Source organism: Crinia signifera, chromosome 4 (assembly GCF_055691185.1).
Source record: "Crinia signifera chromosome 4, ASM5569118v1, whole genome shotgun sequence".
Classification (NCBI taxonomy): Eukaryota; Metazoa; Chordata; class Amphibia; order Anura; family Myobatrachidae; genus Crinia; species Crinia signifera.
Window position 1 is genome coordinate 291805567 of NC_139220.1, and position 17187 is coordinate 291822753.

The 17187-nt window shown below is 47.9% G+C and overlaps 4 protein-coding genes across 4 annotated transcripts; 2 read left to right on the forward strand and 2 right to left on the reverse strand.

The window, feature by feature from the left end:
- The first annotated feature begins 1202 nt into the window (after positions 1-1202).
- Positions 1203-2110, forward strand: LOC146072726 (histone H1.11L-like). The gene has a single exon (XM_083179922.1). It carries the CDS (start codon positions 1206-1208, stop codon positions 1872-1874), a length of 669 nt encoding a protein of 222 aa, XP_083036048.1. The 5' UTR covers positions 1203-1205; the 3' UTR covers positions 1875-2110.
- Positions 2111-4495: 2385 nt separating this feature from the next.
- Positions 4496-4928, reverse strand: LOC146072727 (histone H2B 1.1-like). Its single transcript, XM_083179923.1, has one exon. The coding sequence runs from the start codon at positions 4926-4928 to the stop codon at positions 4548-4550; it is 381 nt and encodes a 126-aa protein (XP_083036049.1). The 3' UTR covers positions 4496-4547.
- A 348-nt stretch (positions 4929-5276) lies between these two features.
- Positions 5277-5669, forward strand: LOC146073188 (histone H2A type 1-like). Its single transcript, XM_083180373.1, has one exon. It carries the CDS (start codon positions 5277-5279, stop codon positions 5667-5669), a length of 393 nt encoding a protein of 130 aa, XP_083036499.1.
- A 788-nt stretch (positions 5670-6457) lies between these two features.
- LOC146072728 (histone H3) lies at positions 6458-6886 on the reverse strand. The gene has a single exon (XM_083179925.1). It carries the CDS (start codon positions 6866-6868, stop codon positions 6458-6460), a length of 411 nt encoding a protein of 136 aa, XP_083036051.1. The 5' UTR covers positions 6869-6886.
- Positions 6887-17187: the final 10301 nt, after the last annotated feature.

Below are 17187 nucleotides of genomic sequence, written 5' to 3' on the forward strand. Positions count from 1 at the left end.
TAAAGGGGATAACAAGCGCTTGTTAATCTTATTGCAAACACTGTGGTAGATATAGATAGAGTTAAGATATTATTGCGCAATAATAGAGTGGCAGTATCCGTGATATATTTATTTAACGTATACAGTAAATGAAATAGCTTGATCTAAAGCAATTGCAGCATCTGTTCATAGGAACCCTGATTATTGCCACTAAGTATTTGTATTAAATGCATAATTCTGTTTCAGTAAATACGGTAAGGTGTTATGTTTGTTTAATTGAGGGAAACGTGACGGAAGGAGAGTCGCAGAGAAGGAATTCATGTTCCGGTTTAATAAAAACAATTTGTGTATTGTATCGCTTAACTAATGTGAAGACTTGTTACTGTGCATAGCTGATGTTCCGAAACAGCACTTGATAATCTGTAAACCCTATATTTATTGCTTGGAAATGTTGGAATAAATTCCTTTAAACGCTCTTGTGATTCTCTGTGAAGAAGCTTTCACCTGTAGATAAAAATAGTACTTACCTCTGAGTTCATCCGAGTGGACATCCAGGAAGAAGTGGGACCTGTAAGTTCCTGAAGTTTACACATTCTGACCTTGTCATAGTAGCTTCATTTCTTTAGACAAGAGTGCCAGTACCTTGCTGCCACCTGCCTGTGTTATCCTACTGTGTGTACAGGAGCTCACACACCATCTAAATGTGTTTTAATATGTGCCCTGTCCTGCACCGAGTCTTCCGCAGACCACCTTTGTCATCACCAGGACCAGGAGTAGGCAAAAAATTCCCGAATGGACATATTCGACTCACAGAAGAAGAGAGATGTGTTCCATGCTAGGCTCATCTAGCCTGGTGCGGGAGAGCTGCCACTGGCTAATCCTGGCCTCCTTGTTACCGACTAAACTAGCAGTGGCCATACGGTGTTAGGGGGGATCTTGAAGTACGAGGGTGGCTGAGAGAGCCGGTCCTCTGTCCATCTTATGCTATAGAAAACACTCTTTTTCTGCGCTAGCGAAACACAGGGTGAGAGCAGATCGTCACAAACTCATAACACAGGGAAGGGTTCACACGCCTGCTTGTTCCGCCAATGGGAGCACAGAACGCTCAACTGTAAGGGAGCCAATCACAGCACATCAGGCAGGTTATATAAGAGACATCAGCAGATTGGGGCATTGCGATTTAACTACTATACCGCATTTTTTTTCTGCTGTTCTGATTCCGTAAGATGGCAGAGACTGCACCCGCCGCCGCCGCTGTCCCTCCTTCAGAGGGCGCAGCCAAAAAGAAGAGGCAGCCAAAGAAGGCTGCTGGAGGAGCAAAGAAAAGCGCCAAGCCATCTGGACCCAGCGTCTCCGAGCTGATTGTGAAAACCGTGGCCGCCTCCAAAGAGCGCAGTGGGGTTTCTCTTGCTGCCCTGAAGAAGGCTCTTGCTGCCGGAGGCTACGATGTGGAGAAGAACAACAGCCGCGTGAAGCTGGGCGTGAAAAGTTTGGTCACCAAAGGAACTCTCACCCAGGTGAAAGGCACCGGCGCTTCCGGCTCCTTCAAGCTCAATAAGAAGCAGGCGGAGAGCAAGAAGGTCGCCCAGACGTCTCTGAAGCCCAAGAAACCTGCTGCAAAGAAAGTGGCCAAATCCCCGAAAAAGCCCAAGAAAGCTCCGAGTGCAGCCAAGAGCCCGAAGAAGGTGAAGAAACCCACAAAAGCGGCTGTTGCCAAAAGCCCAAAGAAGCCTAAAGCGGTGAAGCCGAAGAAGGCGGCCGCCAAGAGTCCTGCCAAGAAGGCGGCGAAACCCAAAGCCGCCAAGAGTCCGGCCAAGAAGGCAGCGAAACCCAAAGCCGCAAAAAGCCCGGCCAAGAAGGCAGCCAAGCCCAAGAAAGCTGCGGCAAAGAAGTAATGGCTGAGCAGACGCATCCTCGCTCCCTCCCTTGTTCTCCCCCAAAAGGCTCTTTTCAGAGCCACCCACCCTCTCTCGACAGAGCTGTAAGCGCGCGGTGTGGCCTGATGGCTGCGCCCTTCAGTAGGTAATCAACAGTCAGCGATGCCAGCCTGTTCCAGTGTGCCCATTCAATTCAGTCACTACACAGTTCTACAGATATGCTGGAAAGTGGGATTAATAAAAGTTACGTACCAGCTCTCTTTATTTATTAACAGTTTCATAGCGCAGCAAGTTTTTGTGCGCTTTTCAAGTGAACACAGTGATACCCAAAAAAATGGTATCTACAGACAAAGGTCGGAGGGGAACTTATGCTTTGTGCCGCACGCTGATACCTAGAAGTTGATATGCACCTTTCAACGATTGGCTGAAAGTGGAGCCATTACATTTTTCAAAAATCCCGCTGATTAGTCCTGCCCACTTTCCAGGGGCTGAAATCACTGTAAACCGTGGCACCATACATCCCAGCCGGTTCTGCCCTAAATCTTCTGTAAGGGCAAGCTCAATCTGTGGCAGGGAAGGTGTGCGATTCACCACTATAGAACTCTCTAGCTCAGCATCGTGTTTTATTATCCCCAGCTGGAATAACTGCAGCAAACCGTGTGGTGCAAGGCTATATACGGTAAATAGTTCAGTAAATCGCAGAGAAGGCGGACTGGATCATTCTTCAATCTGCTTTCCTCGTGCCCCTTTTAAAACACAATTCTCTGTAAAAGTTATATGCTGCTGTGCAAGTGGTCGCTAAGCAGCAGGGTTTATAGTGTAACCTTTTCAACAAATTGCGGGTTGCGAAACTACACGTTCACCGACACTAGACTAGAACCACTGCATCTGCCACCCACCTCACTGTCAGCATCCACTAGCATATCCCTCTAGCGTGAGGGGACGAATCAACCCGGCACATAGCCACGTTACATAGGGAGGTTGTAACAGCGCTCTCGTAGAAAAGATGGGTGGCCCTGAAAAGGGCCTTTGTGTGTGCGTGACTGCACGAGATGCGCCTGAGAATTTAACCCCCGAACCCATAGAGAGTGCGGCCCTGGCGTTTCAGAGCATAGACCACGTCCATAGCGGTCACGGTCTTCCTCTTGGCGTGTTCGGTGTAGGTGACGGCATCACGAATCACATTCTCCAGAAACACCTTCAGCACTCCACGAGTCTCCTCGTAGATGAGTCCAGAGATACGCTTAACACCCCCTCGCCTAGCTAGACGACGGATGGCGGGCTTGGTGATGCCCTGGATGTTGTCACGAAGAACCTTCCTGTGGCGCTTAGCGCCTCCTTTGCCAAGCCCCTTTCCGCCTTTGCCTCTTCCAGACATTCTCAAAAATCTTGCGATCAGTAGGAATAAGCAAAAGCTCTGTCAGCCGGCTTTTATCAACTGGTAGAGCGGACCTGATGGGTGACTTGCACTTAAAGGCGGAGTCGTGGCTCGCCTTGCCTTTCCTTCATAATCACACCCCTTTTTTTATTGTTTTCATATCGTTCATTACTAGAGTATCTTATTTTATGTTTAGATTTATATTAATTGCTCCTTTGGTATTGTTTTCTTCGTTAATAACTAGTGTATCGATTGAGCTTGATTAGAGAACTAAACCACTCCGCTACGTTGTGGTGAATATTTGTATTGATGCAACGTAATGACCCAACGACAATAGTTGAATTTTTATTTTTTTTATTTTATTTGATTATACATGGAATATATATATATATATAGATACATTGTATTTTTTTTTTCAATATAAAAGTGGGGGATTTGGTGATGACAAATGAGCCACACAATGAGAGTCGCCCAGATATCGGCGGGAAAAATAAAATTCGCAATAAACACCAACATACATTCCCGACTGGTACACCGCTTCTGACAACAATTACAACTACTGTAATGTTTCCCTGGCTCCCGGGCTCGGTGTGTATTTCAACTCTGCGCTCTGAACCTTTTTTTCCTTTTAATCAAGTTTAATACATTCAACGGCGCTGATAATGACCTTAGCCGATTATCGATTCGGAACACTGTTGATCACTGTGTAGGCGTTAGGAACCAAGTGTGCCTAAGCAGGAATTATGTGATCACCCTTAAGTAAATACAACGAAATGGAACCGGGTGTCATAGAAGTGACTCAGTGCAATAGAGCCTGTTACAATAACATAATGCACTTTTCGTTTTGAAAGACAGCGATCCTTTACCAACTGTGTTCCTCGGATATTCTAATATGAGGTTTAAAGTCACCAAATGTTACAATTTAATAATGCTTTGCAACATTTCGATCCAAAATAATTCTTTACATATTCGGCAACTACACACGGGGAACATTGCCGCTCTATGGGTCGCAGGTTTTCTTTTTTTTTTACAGCAACCAGAGACATCTGCAATGTATGGAATGTAATGACCCTGTCCTACAATTGTACCTAGATCCTAGCATGTGGTAAATAAAGGCTTTTTTTGTGAACCAGTGGGGTTAACAATAAGCTAGAGGGTACGTCCCAAGTCAGTTATGGACATCATCCTGCATTTTCGCACTCATGCCGAGAGCTTGGACGCGGCACAAACCATCATAGTTACAGCTCGATTAGAGAGGAGGTGGGTGGCTCTTAGAAGAGCCTTTGTGTTGGTGCGGGTGGAAGAAGGGGAAATTACTTGGCGCTGGTGTACTTGGTGACGGCTTTGGTGCCCTCGGACACTGCGTGCTTGGCCAGCTCTCCAGGCAGCAACAGGCGTACGGCGGTCTGGATCTCCCTGGAGGTGATGGTGGATCGCTTGTTGTAGTGGGCCAGGCGGGAAGCTTCCCCAGCAATGCGCTCAAAGATATCATTAACGAAGGAGTTCATGATGCCCATAGCCTTGGAGGAGATGCCGGTGTCAGGGTGCACCTGCTTCAGGACTTTGTACACGTAAATGGCGTAACTCTCCTTCCTGGTCTTTCTACGCTTCTTCCCATCCTTCTTCTGGGTCTTGGTCACGGCTTTCTTAGAGCCTTTCTTGGGCGCCAGCGCAGACTTGGCTGGATCAGGCATTGTAAAGGCAACTCGGTTCTGCACAAAGCTGACAATGTGTCCCGCACAACGCCAGATAGGCTCTATTTGTAGGCAATATATGCAAACGAGGCCTCGTCATCGCTCGCAACACTATTGGCTGGAAGCATCGTGTGACTGTAGGCGGCATCGAAACCCCTCCTGCCATTTACTGATTGGTGTGCGAATAAACTCGATCTGCATTGGTTAGTTTGAAACCAGACCAATCACAGAGCAAGCGCTGGAACCTTTTTGAGTGTATATATAAGAGGAGGGCACTATTTCCTGCTCGTACATTCGGCGTGCACGTTTCTTTTCGTTAAGTAAATCTTTTGTATTTGTCAACCGAACATGTCCGGCAGAGGCAAACAAGGCGGCAAAACCCGGGCTAAGGCCAAGACTCGCTCATCTCGTGCCGGTCTCCAGTTCCCAGTTGGTCGCGTTCACCGTCTGCTGAGGAAGGGAAACTATGCGGAGCGTGTGGGTGCCGGTGCCCCGGTCTATCTGGCCGCGGTGCTGGAATACCTGACGGCTGAGATTTTGGAGCTTGCCGGTAACGCTGCCCGCGACAACAAGAAGACCCGCATCTTCCCCCGCCACCTGCAGCTGGCTGTGCGCAACGACGAAGAGCTCAACAAACTCCTGGGTGGGGTGACCATCGCCCAGGGAGGTGTTCTGCCCAATATCCAGGCCGTGCTGCTGCCCAAGAAGACCGAGAGCCATAAGCCAGCTAAGAGCAAGTAACGTGTCTGCCAGATATTTTACCCCACAACACAAAGGCTCTTTTCAGAGCCACCCACCCCGACCTTAAAGAGCTGACTCATGTGTAATAGGTAGACCGATTTAGCAGGGCAGGAGTCAAACTGCACCGGTAATCGCTGTGCTATTGACACTGGAAAGTACATGGGGAAAACATGTTGATCTGCGAGGTTGCTCCATGTCATATGCCTCTCGTACCTAGTAGTAGACTTGTTACCGTAGCGCTAGATGGTGCCGAAAGAAAAGGGACTCCGAGAACCTAACTTGTACAAACTGCTACCTGTAACGTTCCCTCGTTTATTAAGGTGATGGCCAGTAGTGTCTTGACCGTCTCGTGGAGCTTGTGCCGTCGCCCAGGGAACTAGTCGAAGCTGAAATAAAAGTACTACAGGCTGTGGGGCATTTCATGAAGGAGATCGATCTTCTAGATTTCCGCCGACGAGGTTTTCACAACATTCTACCCATGAAACACTACTTGGTAGTTTATGCTTAAACTCGTATAGAATGCCTTTGTGGGAAGGACACGGACGAACGTGCTTTTAAACTTCCCTACAACGTGCTCGTGGTTCCCTTTACACGTGATCAACATTACATTTCCACAAGGGAGACCCCTGTGAAGTCACTGCTCAAGGACCCCGGGCTACCGCCAGATATAAACATCACTCAAATTAAATATTATTATGAAACTTCGGCTTCAGCTCGTTTTATAGAAAGATTTGGTGGCTCTGAAAAGAGCCTTTGTGTCGTTGCATGTACAGGAGTGCCGAATATCTCTATGCCCTCTCCCCTCGGATCCTGCGGGCCAGCTGGATGTCTTTGGGCATGATGGTCACCCTCTTGGCGTGGATAGCGCACAGGTTGGTGTCCTCGAAGAGCCCCACCAGGTAAGCCTCGCTGGCCTCTTGCAGGGCCATGACGGCAGAGCTCTGGAAGCGCAGGTCGGTCTTGAAGTCCTGGGCGATCTCACGCACCAGGCGCTGGAAGGGCAACTTGCGGATCAGCAGCTCCGTGGACTTCTGGTAACGGCGGATCTCGCGGAGGGCAACGGTACCTGGCCTGTAGCGATGAGGCTTCTTCACGCCGCCGGTAGCTGGGGCGCTTTTCCGGGCAGCCTTGGTTGCCAGCTGCTTGCGGGGAGCTTTCCCGCCAGTGGACTTACGAGCCGTCTGCTTGGTCCTGGCCATCCTTGGTTTCTCTGAGAAGGTGTACAAAGAAGAAGAAGAAGGGCGAAATGCATTACCCCTTGCTACAACTCTATTTATACACTGGGCTACGCTGTCATTTGACGGAAATAAAGCCGCCCTTCGTCCTGATTGGCCGTGGCCTATTTTATGCAGTTTGAAAAAAAAAAAAAAAAAAAACGCCAAGATTGCCTGTGTTTCCATAAATATAACCCCCCAGAAAATGTTAATTTACAGCGTTGGGACATGTGCCTGTTCAGCCAGCAGCAGAGACAGTGTGACGCTTTTAGGTTGGATGTCTAACTTCCGCTGTGAGATCTCAGGCCACACTATCCGGTCACAGCGCAACACATGTAGCTCCTTGTACCCAATATAGATGTGGGAAACACGCGGTTATGAGAAGCGGCTGCAGCAGAGAACGCGATCACGCTGTCCATCGGCAGGGATAGAGTTGCTTGCAGTACATGTACTTCTCGTCACTATCGCTCGTGGAGTCATAGTATATAGGTATCACTTAATATGATGGCATTCTAATCAGTATTTATATATATATATATATATATATATATATATATATATATATATATGTATGTATGTTGTCTGAACAACGTGCGCATTTTACAGTAGTAAAAGGATGATCATCATGCGACTATTGGAGCATTGAGGTGACCAGTTATGTTCTGGTGACCTTTACAATCTAGGTCTCAGATTTCATATTGACATTAGCTTTAGAATTAAGCACAATCAGAACTGCAGCGTGCATCCAAAGCTATTTGATACAAATGAGTAACAGAGACTATTTTATTGTACAACTGTTACAAATGTATGGATTAAGTTGGAAACATTAGTGGACACAATTTCTACCAAAGTATCACTTTTTGACCACATCCTAAATACTCATATGAGAAAGTACATTTGGAACAAAGAGGACTATTTTGTATCTGGATAGTAAGGGAGGTTTTCAAGAAAGGGTTTCTCGGTGGATATAATAATTTAACTACTTGACTTGGATCATAGCGTTTACCATCAATAGCATCGTTCTGTTTTCGTTACTAGATTATATGTATCTTCACATAATTCTTTATTTTGCAGTACATTTTCCGTGGACTTTAAATGATCTCTCTGTCATATCACAATGTATCGGGACTCTCCTCACCTTTATTTATCTGCTCCGATGCCCTCTGGAATTCCGTGACATTTGCCAATATCAGTCAAACAGCGGCTCCCAGTCTTCTCAACGATAAACATGGTGTGGGGAGGGGGTATTGGCGATGGACCAATTACAGATACAAACACAGTCAGAAGATCATTTGGGGGTGCAGTTCCAACATGGTTACTAGACCTGTGAAAATAAAGCTGTATTTCTTCCGCAACCGTCTCCAAAGGCTAAGCAGTCAACATCTTTTGTCAATATGACAGGGAATTTTCTGCGCTTCAACCCTAATGAATTAAAAAAAAAATGAGGATATGTGTTGGTTTAATACATAAATAAACCAACACATATCCTCAGTTTTTTTAATACATTAGGGGTGAAGCGCAGAAAATTCCCTGTTATATTGGCAAAATTCACAGGCCGATCACCTGTTCATTTCTAGCAGCTAACCTCGCACCAACGCACTTAGTGCGCAGTCTCACAAAACCCCACCTGCAAACATCTTTTGTCAGACTGTTAACACGTTCAAAATGATGACATGTTCAAACTATTTAGCATGTCGATTACATGTAAATAATATATCACTTACACAACAAGTAAGGGGGATAACTACGGTGTATCCATGGTACGGATTTCTAGTTTCCTCACCTGTTCTCCTGTTTCCCAACGCAACCGTTGTTTGGCCATCATGTTTTGTCCTCTATATTTTCCCTAATTGCAAGGCCCTAAAGTGGAAGGTCATCAGGCTTAGCTCACATTCTGCTTCCTACCATCTACATCTCCTAATCTGATCTCCTGACTGCCACTACTGTTTGAGTATGGCGCTCCTGGCATGCATTTTGGGATTAAAACACGCGCTGCAATATACTCATGCTCCGATTCCAACTCTGTCTTCAACTGTTCAAATGTAAATATATATAAATAAAAGTTGTTGTTGTGTAAATCCATTGTAAATATCCCAGAATGGGTTTGGACCAACCCGCAGGCAGCAGGATGGAGACCTCCGTTAGGTTAAAAATAAAGGGCCTTGCGGTCTCCAAGAGCTCTTATGGAGTGTGGATGTCGGCTAACCTCACTGCTAGGTGAACAATGAATGCTGTATGTAACAAATGTCTGGCACCCTGGTCATGTCAACGTATTGGACAACTCCTCATATTGGAGTTCTTCCACATAAGTTTTTAGTCCACAGGTCTGGGACCAAAGCATGATCTGAGCTTCCGACAAAAGGAACATCATTCCTCTTGGCTAGAGGTTTTTTTTTCCTAGCAGAAACAAAGACATCGTACTAGCTGTATTGGTTATTATAACATCATTTGTGGAGAGTGCCAACCGGACTACCTACAATCAAAACAAAAATCCCAGCAGCTGAGTCTAGTAGGCATTTGTAATCCCCATCTAGTGAGAATAAGCATATACAGTCACGCTGATTTGTACCTCCAGAAAACCCCATTGTATTAAAAAAAATGGTGTTTGGGACACGTTGGGGACGCATACGTGTATGTGACGCTGCATGTACTTTTGTATTGAACATTTCCATCACCCGGTTTCAAGGGGTTAACGGATTTGTGCACCTCTGATGGAGAAGGAATAAAGTTTCCTGGCACGCGAGTGGAGCGGGAAAACAGGAGCAGCGCGAGGAGTAGGGACAGCCGTTAACGCCGGAGGTGCAGAGTGACGGAGGGAGAAGGAGAGTTGGCAGAGCTGCGCAGCATAGGAGCGAGTGGACAGCGGTGCTGAGAGACTTACCGAGGATCAGACGCATCCCGAGGGGACTCCGGCTGTTCCGACGCTCAACGCTGAGAGACGGCATCCATCATCCCGGCGGCGAGTTCCGGAGAGGGGCGGCAGCGTCACGGAGAGGCGGGCCGCAGCGTCATCCTGGGAGGCGGCGACGAGGCGTCACCAGGGCGGTGACGGACCAGGCCCTGCAGAGTGAAGCAGAGGAGAGCAGGGGAGTGGTGAGTGTTACATCCACCCCAAATACAGTCAGACACCTCCCAGGGCCAACCCCTACCACACACTCAGCAGCCCAAACTGTAGCAGCCATATCCAGCCTCCAGCTTACCCCCTCCCAAGCAGCCTATCAGCAAGAGAGGAGAGTTTTACAGAAACAGTGACAGGTGCTCCCTGTCATTCGCAGTGCCGATAAGAGAGACTGCCAGGTTAGGATCCTACAATAAACTGAGCTCCATACTTCAGCACTGATAGACAGGTTGTTGGACAGAGACTAATTAGCTGTCTGTGAAGTTAGGAACCGCGCTGTTATTGTAGTTCACTCCACTGCTGCAGGATTCAACTCTTCTTTATTCTACAAGAGTCAGCGCAACCAAAGAGTCGCAGTGTTAATTAGTGGCACCATTGAATTAACCTTGTAAACAGGGAATAGCGAAACCCGGCCCTTCTGGCCTGGGGAGGCTAACAGGAGACAGAATACCCTGTAGAAACGTGCCAAATAAGCATAAGCAGTGGGGCAACAGGGAGACAACTGTGAGGAGCGGTAGCCATAGCAACCACAACTGTATTACCTGGAATGGAGAATACCTCCCCTGATCGTAGGGCTGCATCTTTCTAGTCAGATTTTGTTCAGATTGGATAAAAGGGTAGCAGTGCACCGCAGCTACTCTAACAGCCAGGGAGTAAGGACCTCAGCCCATTGTAACTGTCTAAAGGCGCAGTATTGGGCTAAACCCGGCTCCAGCCAGGGGACGCCCCGCAGGAAATCCTGTGACTACTGCATCAGTATACCCACAATCCTATAATTTCTACATGCTGCAGTGGGATACAACTGATCGATTATAACCCAATTCACCAACTCACCAGAGACTTAAGAATAGAACCGCATTCTTATTGCAGGTAGACTTGTGGGACTTGGATTATTTAGTAATCACCTAAAGGGGATAACAAGCGCTTGTTAATCTTATTGCAAACACTGTGGTAGATATAGATAGAGTTAAGATATTATTGCGCAATAATAGAGTGGCAGTATCCGTGATATATTTATTTAACGTATACAGTAAATGAAATAGCTTGATCTAAAGCAATTGCAGCATCTGTTCATAGGAACCCTGATTATTGCCACTAAGTATTTGTATTAATTGCATAATTCTGTTTCAGTAAATACGGTAAGGTGTTATGTTTGTTTAATTGAGGGAAACGTGACGGAAGGAGAGTCGCAGAGAAGGAATTCATGTTCCGGTTTAATAAAAACAATTTGTGTATTGTATCGCTTAACTAATGTGAAGACTTGTTACTGTGCATAGCTGATGTTCCGAAACAGCACTTGATAATCTGTAAACCCTATATTTATTGCTTGGAAATGTTGGAATAAATTCCTTTAAACGCTCTTGTGATTCTCTGTGAAGAAGCTTTCACCTGTAGATAAAAATAGTACTTACCTCTGAGTTCATCCGAGTGGACATCCAGGAAGAAGTGGGACCTGTAAGTTCCTGAAGTTTACATTTGGCGTCGCACGAACAGGATCCGACCGGGAAAATGGCGGACGAAGAAACAAAGAGAGAAAAGGCAGCAGGAAGCCAAGGACAGCAGGAACCACCGGTGGTAGCTAGCTCCTCATCAGATCCTATACCTGGCCCAGTCGGGGCTGGCCCTCTGGCGGACCCTGCGCTTGGTCAAGGGGGTGCCACGGGTGGAAGTACAGTTACCATGCCATACTACTTTGGAACCCCTTGGTTACCCACCTATTCCGGAGAAAGTCCAAGAAAGGAGACTGCTACATTCACGGATTTTAGGAACAAGATGAGATCCATACTTAAAATTTACACACTGACAACACAACAACATGTAGAGATTGTGATGGGACAACTGAAAGGGGAGGCTTTACGGGAAGTGTTGTCTTGGCCAGAAACCGAGAAAGAAACCGCGGAGCACGTGTTTAAGAGGTTATCTACCACGTTCGAGATCACGCCCTTATCTGAACTTAAGTCCAGGTTCTACGCGAGAAGACAAAAGCCCACGGAGAGCTTACGAGATTTCGCCTTAGGTGTACTAGAGGCCTACCAGGATATTAATGCCGTCAGTAGCACAGAGATCGTAGACGTGGACAACACGCTGATCAGCCGCCTCATTGAAGGAGTTCATTGTGGCAATATCAAATCTCAGTTGAAACTGTTACGACTGCAGAAGGTGGGAGTCTCCTTCTTAGATTTCAAGGAAGAGGCCATCAAGTTGATTGGAACAATACCAAAAGCAGACTTGTCCTTCCCCGAACTCCCTGGCTACCAGGAAAGGGTTGCAGGCGAGGAGAGCGCGCACCTAGAGTCGTCTGGGCGTGCCCGAAGAATGCCCCCAGCTGCTCAGTATGGGCAAGTCCCCGCCCCTGATCTACGAGGACAGCTGGAAGAATTATCCTCTGAGATGGCCCACATGAGAAGGGATATGCAGAGACTGGCCAATAAAGGGTCCTCAGGGAGAACTGAGGGTAATTGGCGCTCCGGGCCCAGACGACCCCGAAATGACTGGCAGGGAAATGGCCAAGGAAGACGAGCTTCTGACCAGTTCGACTCGCAGGGCAGACCGATCTGTCGGAGATGTGGCCGGGCGGGACACGTCGAAAGGGTTTGCAGGGAAGAGGAGAGTTTAAACGTGCCAACCCCGAGGATGGAGGCCGACCCTCGGGGCCCACCCCTTCAATAGGCCACAAACCCCAGGGCTGGTGTGAACAGTATATTGGACCCTGCCCCACCATATCAGTCAAAATTGGGGGCATACCGTTTTCCGCTACACTCGATACCGGCTCTCAGGTATCCACCATTCAGAGTGAGACGTATCGACATTTCTGGGGCCTAGACCACCCTGAACCACCACCTCCAACCTGGCTGAGACTGTTGGCAGGGAATGGCCTTGACATCACATGTACTGGCTACTGTGAATTTGAATTTCAAGTAGGACCAGCCGTCCTTTCCAAGCAGGGGTTCATCATTACGGACGTCGCCGATCCCACCGTCCCAGACGTCATCATCGGCATGAACATTTTGGCGCATTGCCCAGAGGCCCTTATTGAAGCTTTAACCTTTAGAGTCCGACAAGTACCACAGCCATTAAAGCCACCCCTACAGAGAGTGATCAGAGTCCTCCAGGCGCAGCGCAGCTTCTTGAATGCAGAAGGAAATGTGGGAAAAGTCAAGACCACCGATCCAAAAGCTATACTTCTCAGGCCAAATTCCGAGACTGTTATTTGGGGCAAAGCCAGGTGTGGTCCCTCGGGAAGACCCTATGATGCTATTGTGGAACCCTGTGCTGTGCCCAGTCGAACGGATATCATCATCGCTAGGGCTCTGGTGACGGTGACAGATGGCCGAGTCCCCGTGCGGATTCTGAATCCCCACGATTACGTCGTAAGACTTCATCGGAATTATACCCTTGCCCAATTATCCTGGGTTGACTTTCCGGACATCTACGACTCCGTAACCTTGAACCTGATGCAGGCCGAAGAGGACGCAACCACCAGAGTAGCAGAACAACCGTGGTGGAAGGAAATTCAGATAGGGGATGAACGAACCCCTGAGGAACTCAAGGAAGGCATACTGAGAGTCATCAAGGAAAATGCAGCCACTTTCAGCAAGCATTCCGCCGATTTCGGGAAAGTGGAAACGGTTCGGCATCATATACCCACCGGGGATGCTGCTCCCATTAAAGAGAGATATCGCCCCATTGCACCCGCTCTGTACCAACCCGTTCGGAAGTTATTGGAGGAGATGAAGGCCTCAGGGGTGGTGCACGAGAGCCACAGCCCGTGGGCGGCACCGATCGTGATTGTAAAAAAGAAAGATGGAAATCTGCGTTTTTGTATAGATTATCGTAAACTTAATCAAATAACACACAAAGACGCTTACCCGTTGCCGCGTATCGAAGAGTCGCTTACCGCCTTGAAAGCCGCCACATACTTTTCCACACTCGATCTCACGTCTGGATACTGGCAGATCCAGATGGCTGAGGAGGACAGAGAAAAAACGGCATTCACCACGCCCATGGGACTCTATGAGTTCGATCGCATGCCCTTTGGGTTATGCAATGCCCCCGGAACATTCCAAAGAGCAATGGAACATTGTCTAGGCTACAGAAACTTTGATATGGTATTACTTTATCTGGACGATATCATAATCTTTTCTGAAACATATCATGAACATTTAGCCCACCTAGACGAAGTTTTCAAACGCCTGGCCGAGTACGGATTGAAAGTCAAACCTGCTAAATGCCATCTGTTAAAAGAAAGTGTCAAATATTTGGGGCATGTCGTTAGTGCCGCTGGCGTGGTTCCTGACCCAGAAAAGATTGAAGCTATCAAAAATTGGCCCGTGCCTACCAATGTAAGGGAGGTACGAAGCTTCCTCGGATTTGTGGGGTATTACCGCCGATTCGTACAAAACTTTGCCCAGGTGGTAAACCCCATTCATGAACTGTTACGTGGAATCGACAAAAAACATACCAGTAAACATCTGGCCATTCAGTGGACCGAGCGGCAACAGAAGGCGTTTGAAGCATTAAAGGAGCTCATGACCAACACGCCCGTGTTGGCATATCCAGACTTTAATCAGCCCTTTATCCTGTACACGGATGCAAGCTATTTGGGGTTAGGAGCGGTTCTGTCTCAGCGACAACATGGCCAGGAGCGCATCATTGCCTGTGCCAGCCGAAGCCTAAAAAAAACAGAAAGAAACGACGCTAATTACAGCGCCTTCAAACTAGAGTTACTGGCATTGGTGTGGGCCGTGACGGAGAAATTTGAGAACTATTTGTTTTCCACCCCATTCGTGGCATATACCGATAATAATCCCGTCGCTCACCTTTCCACCGCACAATTGGGAGCGTTAGAGCAACGGTGGTACTCCAGATTGGCCAACTATAACTTCACCATTAAGTATCGGAGTGGAAAAAGTAACAGCAATGCCGATGCCCTATCCCGGATGCCTAATGAGGAAAGCCTGGAGGAAAATGAGGCGGATGCATGGGAGGATCTAGAGATGCCCGCCTTCTATGCCCTACTCGCCTGCAAACATGAGCCCCGGTCTCGGCCCCAACTGGTCTGCACTAGCAATGAGATCACTCTCGATGATACCGCTGCAGAGGCTAAATGGGAACAGATACAGCAAGACAGCTCCGTGTTCCAGGAGTTACAAAACTTGTTATCCTCTAGGCGAGGTTGGAATAAGGAGGAACGTCAACAAGCTGAGCCTGAGCTGATCCAGTTGTGGAGACAGCGGGATAAAATTCACTTTCGGAGAGGCCTGTTAATTCGATCCACTGTTCATCCTAAGACTCACTTGCCCGTCACACAGATTCTTATCCCTTGCCGGCAACGAGATGTTGTTCTTCGTGCCTACCACGATTGTTCTGGACATTTCAGTACTGACAAGATGGAAGCCATTATTCGCCAGCGGTTCTATTGGGTGGGCATGAAGCGAGACATAGAGGAGTGGTGTCAGCGATGTTCCGCCTGCGCGATAAAGAAGCACCCGTCCAAGACACAAAAGGCCCCTTTGCACTCCATTCTCAGCCATCAGCCCTTGGAGCTCATCTCCATTGACCACGTGAAACTTGAGCCCAGTTCCAGTGGATACCAATATGCGATTACCATCATCGACCACTTCTCGAAATATGCCGTGGCCTTACCCGTTAAGAACCTATCTGCCAGCACCACGGCCGAAATTGTATGGAGAGCGTTTGTGCGACCCTATGGGTACCCCAAAAGGATCCTAACAGATCAGGGACCAGCATTTGAATCCAAACTCTTTCAGGAGCTATGCCGGCTATATGGATGTACAAAACTACGCACTACAGCCTACCACCCGCAGGGAAATGGGACCTGCGAGAGAATGAATCGCTCTCTCATCAACATCTTAAGGACAATACCTGAGCCTGAAAGAAAGAATTGGCCCGTCCTGCTACCCGAAATCACATTTATCTACAACAACATGGAGCACAGCACCACCGGTTTCACTCCGTATTATTTGCTTTTCGGAAGAGAGGGGAGGTTACCCGCAGATCGCGAACTAAATGTCCCTTCTGAGTTTAGTCCAGAGAGACTGCCCCCCAGTGACTGGGTACAAGAACATCAGAAGAGGTTACAGGCCGCATACAATCTCGTGGAACAGTCGACTAAACGATCTCAACATCGGCAGACCCAAGGTTATAACGAAACTGCTAAAGCCGAACCGCTACACGTGGGAGATTTGGTCTGGAAAAGAGATAATCGGCGTCATAGCAAGTTGGATCCCTTCTGGGAAGAAACTCCGTACCGAGTGATAGACACTTTAAAAAGCGACATCGATGTCTATCAGGTGCTCAAAGAAGGTGCAACTGCGGCTACCAACGTTCATCGGAATCAACTCAAGAGATGTTATCAATCCGAAACTGATGAAAGAAACGTCCAGCGGACAAGTGAAAGCCCGAATTCGACAAAGGAAATGGATGACCAGCGATTCTTTCAGGAAATGCTGCAGATGTTCTGGCCCATCTACGGAAGCCGGGTTGTCAATTCCCCTGATGTTAACCCAAACCCTGTAATTGAAATTGCTCATGTACACCCCAGTAGGGAAATTGTTGATCCCCTGGGTGAGTCCGCTGTCCTGTCCTCCGGACCCGGGGTGGATCAAATAGAGGGCGCGGGGGACCGGACAGCCGGCGAGCCTGTCGGATTGAGAAGGTCCACCAGGACCACGAAAGGGGTTCCACCCCGCCGATAAGATGATTAACTGCATAATCTTATAGGCACCTATTGTGCATTCAGCAATAGTATGCATTGTTAAAATATGTGCTGGAGGACCAGCAAGTTTCAGCGGGGGAGTGTGTAATCCCCATCTAGTGAGAATAAGCATATACAGTCACGCTGATTTGTACCTCCAGAAAACCCCATTGTATTAAAAAAAATGGTGTTTGGGACACGTTGGGGACGCATACGTGTATGTGAAGCTGCATGTACTTTTGTATTGAACATTTCCATCACCCGGTTTCAAGGGGTTAACGGATTTGTGCACCTCTGATGGAGAAGGAATAAAGTTTCCTGGCACGCGAGTGGAGCGGGAAAACAGGAGCAGCGCGAGGAGTAGGCTATAAAAAGGGACAGCCGTTAACGCCGGAGGTGCAGAGTGACGGAGGGAGAAGGAGAGTTGGCAGAGCTGCGCAGCATAGGAGCGAGTGGACAGCGGTGCTG

Coding starts and splice junctions, on each gene's coding strand:
- LOC146072726 (XM_083179922.1), top strand. CDS start 1,206: ATGGCAGAGACTGCACCCGCCGCCGCCGCTGTCCCTCCTTCAGAGGGC.
- LOC146072727 (XM_083179923.1), bottom strand. CDS start 4,928: ATGCCTGATCCAGCCAAGTCTGCGCTGGCGCCCAAGAAAGGCTCTAAG.
- LOC146073188 (XM_083180373.1), top strand. CDS start 5,277: ATGTCCGGCAGAGGCAAACAAGGCGGCAAAACCCGGGCTAAGGCCAAG.
- LOC146072728 (XM_083179925.1), bottom strand. CDS start 6,868: ATGGCCAGGACCAAGCAGACGGCTCGTAAGTCCACTGGCGGGAAAGCT.